The 3,536-nt window shown below is 40.6% G+C and overlaps 2 protein-coding genes across 2 annotated transcripts; one reads left to right on the forward strand and one right to left on the reverse strand.

Moving 5' to 3' along the window:
* Positions 1 to 241: 241 nt before the first annotated feature.
* LOC117861743 (uncharacterized) lies at positions 242 to 1,546 on the forward strand. The gene is given in 3 exon segments (XM_034745289.2): positions 242 to 791; positions 875 to 1,333; positions 1,400 to 1,546. Coding segments are annotated over 3 exon segments (1,032 nt in total). The 5' UTR covers positions 242 to 356; the 3' UTR covers positions 1,538 to 1,546.
* Positions 1,547 to 2,164: 618 nt separating this feature from the next.
* LOC117861744 (uncharacterized) lies at positions 2,165 to 3,333 on the reverse strand. Its single transcript, XM_072294726.1, has 4 exons — positions 3,026 to 3,333; positions 2,752 to 2,945; positions 2,620 to 2,712; positions 2,165 to 2,556 (listed from the first exon to the last, which is right to left on the reverse strand). Exons 1-4 carry the CDS (start codon positions 3,271 to 3,273, stop codon positions 2,165 to 2,167), a joined length of 927 nt encoding a protein of 308 aa, XP_072150827.1. The 5' UTR covers positions 3,274 to 3,333.
* Positions 3,334 to 3,536: the final 203 nt, after the last annotated feature.

The following is a 3,536-nucleotide window of genomic DNA, read 5'->3' on the forward strand; positions in this document are numbered from 1 at the left end:
TCCTCTTGCAGTTGGTTCATACATGGGAGAATGGCACACATCTTAGTCGCCAATCAGATGTCAAATATTTGTAGGTACCTGCAGATGCATATTGCGTATCCTTGCATACTTGTTTTTTATCGACACTGGAATTCTTTTGGTTCACAAGTTCAAAGTTAATTTTCCTGAAGGTGCATGTATTCCATGACTACATGGTACAATAACACTTACAGCTGCTACTTGCATTGATACGACTAGCAAATGGAGTCAGGAAATTTGGAGTGTGTGCTAGAATTCCTTTTATAGTCTGTCATGAGATTATTCTCTCGATTATTACTCTGAACACGAATATGAATTTCTTGTAGGTGGTGCTAACAATGGAAGGAGAATGTTATTACACAAACATGATGAATGAGACTGAGTACAACAGTCCTATGGTTTTGTCTAGTTTCAGTAGCCCTCCTGCAGTGCAGCAAGCACCCAGCATGAGCAATAATACTGCCACTGCCACTGCCACCATAAGGCCAAACCAGAAGAGATCAAAAAAATTTAGTGAGGAGGAAGATAAACTACTAGTATCATCATGGTTAAATGTCAGTATTGATCCAGTGCGTGGTGCGAACCAAACTCGCGGCGCATTTTGGAAACGAGTATTTGATTTCTTTCATTCGAACAAGGAAAGCCCCTCCGACCGTAGCCAATGTTCACTTGTGCACCGTTGGTCAACTATTCAAGAATGTGTCAATAAGTTCTGTGCATGTCTACTCCAAATTGAGGGTAGAAAGCAAAGTGGTGTGACTGTACATGACAAGGTAATATAAGACTATGTGGCCTTCATTTGCATCTAACCTAATATGTTCTTGTAATGCTATAACTAACCTGAAACTTATTCCAGCTTATGGCCGCATGCGCTTTGTACAAGTCAGAAGATAAAGAGAATAAGTCATTTCAGTTCATGCACTGCTGGAACCTCTTACGAACACAACCGAAGTGGCATGACAGGATGAAGGAGTTATCCGGTCAGAAGAATTCACACAAAAAGCAGAAGACAACAGGGGATTCAAGTCTTGGGATAGAACCTTTGGTGAATGGAAACATTGTCAATCATGCTGGAGGTGAGAATGAGACTCATGAGAGTGATGTAGGCAAAAGACCAATGGGCAAGAAGAAAGCAAAAGAATTTTTATGACAAGGTGGAGGTGATGCATGCAAAGAGGCTTTGGACCATTTGTGGGAAAAGAAGAAGGAAGCCGATGCAGAGAAGGAACTCAAGAAAGAAGAGAGATACAAACAATATTATGAATTAGAAAAAGAGAAGCTTCATCTAGAACAAGTGAGGGTTGCTAATGATCAAGTGAGGATTCAGAATGACCAAGTGAGGCTTTCAAATGAGGCAAAAACTCTTGAGATTAAAGAAGAGGAGTTGAATGTGAAAAGGATGTTAGAAGAAGAGCGAATTATGACAATCAACATTAGTGGAATGCCCGGACACCAGCAACAATACTACAAGACTCTTCGCTCTGAGATAATGGCTCGCCGTGGGATCAACTTGGCTTGATCTAGTTAAAAAATGCATGAACTCTTTTGTTGAATTATTATTCGTAGTTTGAACATTTGCACTCACATTTGTTTCATCATATCAATCATTTTCTTTACAGACTTGTTGCACTCTTACATTTTTCATGAAAGATCATGTTTGAATACTGTTAAAGCTCTGAAAATAAGTGTTCTACTGCATGCATTAAGTTTCATCTAATAAATAAATTGGAGCTCTTTGTACTTTAGCGAATCTGAAAAAATAAATTGGAACTCGCAGCACTGTATCAAATCTGAAAAAAGTAAACTGGAGCTCTCGGTACAGTAGCCAATATAAAAAATAGGTGTAGCTCTCAAGAATGTAGGAATTCAAAAACATGGCACTAACAACGACTTAATATTTATCAGGAAAATGTTGCCACAGGTGCTCCACCAGGTCTTCTCGTAGTTGATAGTGAGTTTCGTTATCCCTTATTTTTTTGTGCGCCTCAATAAAATCCTCAAGATCAGGTGAAGGGTCATGGGAAGGTTTAACATTCTCACCACCGGATTCGAAACGTTCTTCACTATCCACTTCTCCCTCATCTTCAATAATCATGTTATGCATAATAACACAAGCTTTCATGATGTATCCCAACGTGACGTCATCCTAAAAATGAGCAGGACCTCTAACAATGGCGAAACGAGCTTGCAGCACTCCAAAGGCTCGTTCCACATCCTTTCTTACTGATTCTTGCGCTATGGCAAAATATTTTCTCTTATTGCCCTGTGGTTCTGGAATGGTCTTCACAAATGTGGCCCAGGATGGATATATGCCGTCAGCAAGATAATATCCCATTGTATAATCATGACCATTTATGCTATAACCTACTTTGGGAGCTTGGCCGTCAGCTAGTTTTGCAAATAGTGGAGATCGATGCAGAACATTGATATCATTATGAGACCCAGGTAAACCAAAAAAAGCGTGCCAAATCCATAGATCATGGGAAGCAACAGCTTCTAAAATAATTGTAGGCTCGTGCACGTGGCCGGAGTACATACCTTGCCATGCTAAAGGGCAATTTTTCCACTTCCAATGCATGCAATCTATGGAACCTAGCATGCCGGGAAACCCTCTTTCCTCCCCAAGTTCAAGTAACCGAGCCGTATCATTGTCATTCGGTGATCTTAGGTACTCATCTTCAAAAACATCTACAACTGCTCTCACAAACCGTTTCAGACTCTCTATGACAGTACTTTCTGCAATACGAATTTTTTCATCTGTAGCATCCGCGGGTACTCCATAAGCAAGCATACGGAATGCTGCAGTGACCTTCTGCAAGCAACTTAATCCAAGTTTGCCAGCTGCATTTCTCTTCTGGACAAAGTAGTCATCATGGTCTTCAACGGCATGCATTATGCGCAGGTATAGATGGCGATGCATTCTAAACCTGCTCATACAATAAAAAATTGAAATTAATATTATGCTTTGCGATAGAGATATATAAAATGTATTTGACTAAATACGAACCTCCGTCTGAAAAAAGTTGGGTCATATGTTGGTTCATCAGCGAAGTAATCTTGATACAATCTCCAATGGCCCTCTTCTCGCTCACGATCAATTACTTTATGCCCAACCATGGAACCACCATGTTTTGGTGCACTGTCACTTTGATAATGACTATGAACAATATGCGCAGTGGAAACAAAGAATTCGTCCTCCTCATCCGAAGAGGACGACTGTAGAACCTGTTCCAATAAGGATGGAGGACGACTCATCGCTAATCAAGGGACAATGGCTGTGTTAAACAATGGCTGACAACAAACAATGATTGGCAGCAAACACTGTCCAATACCCTTTATTGCCCTGCAAACCAATAGTGCCTTGTGTGTGATCGAGCTGTTGTAGGCCAGCTCGATGGACTCTGAACTCGTGACGCGGCAACTGCTACTGGACGTGATGAACTCTGTAGTCATGGAATACATACACCTTCAGGAAAATTAACTTGAACTTGTGAACCAAAAGAATTCCATTGTCGATA

This window comes from Setaria viridis, chromosome 6, assembly GCF_005286985.2.
Source record: "Setaria viridis chromosome 6, Setaria_viridis_v4.0, whole genome shotgun sequence".
NCBI lineage: Eukaryota > Viridiplantae > Streptophyta > Magnoliopsida > Poales > Poaceae > Setaria > Setaria viridis.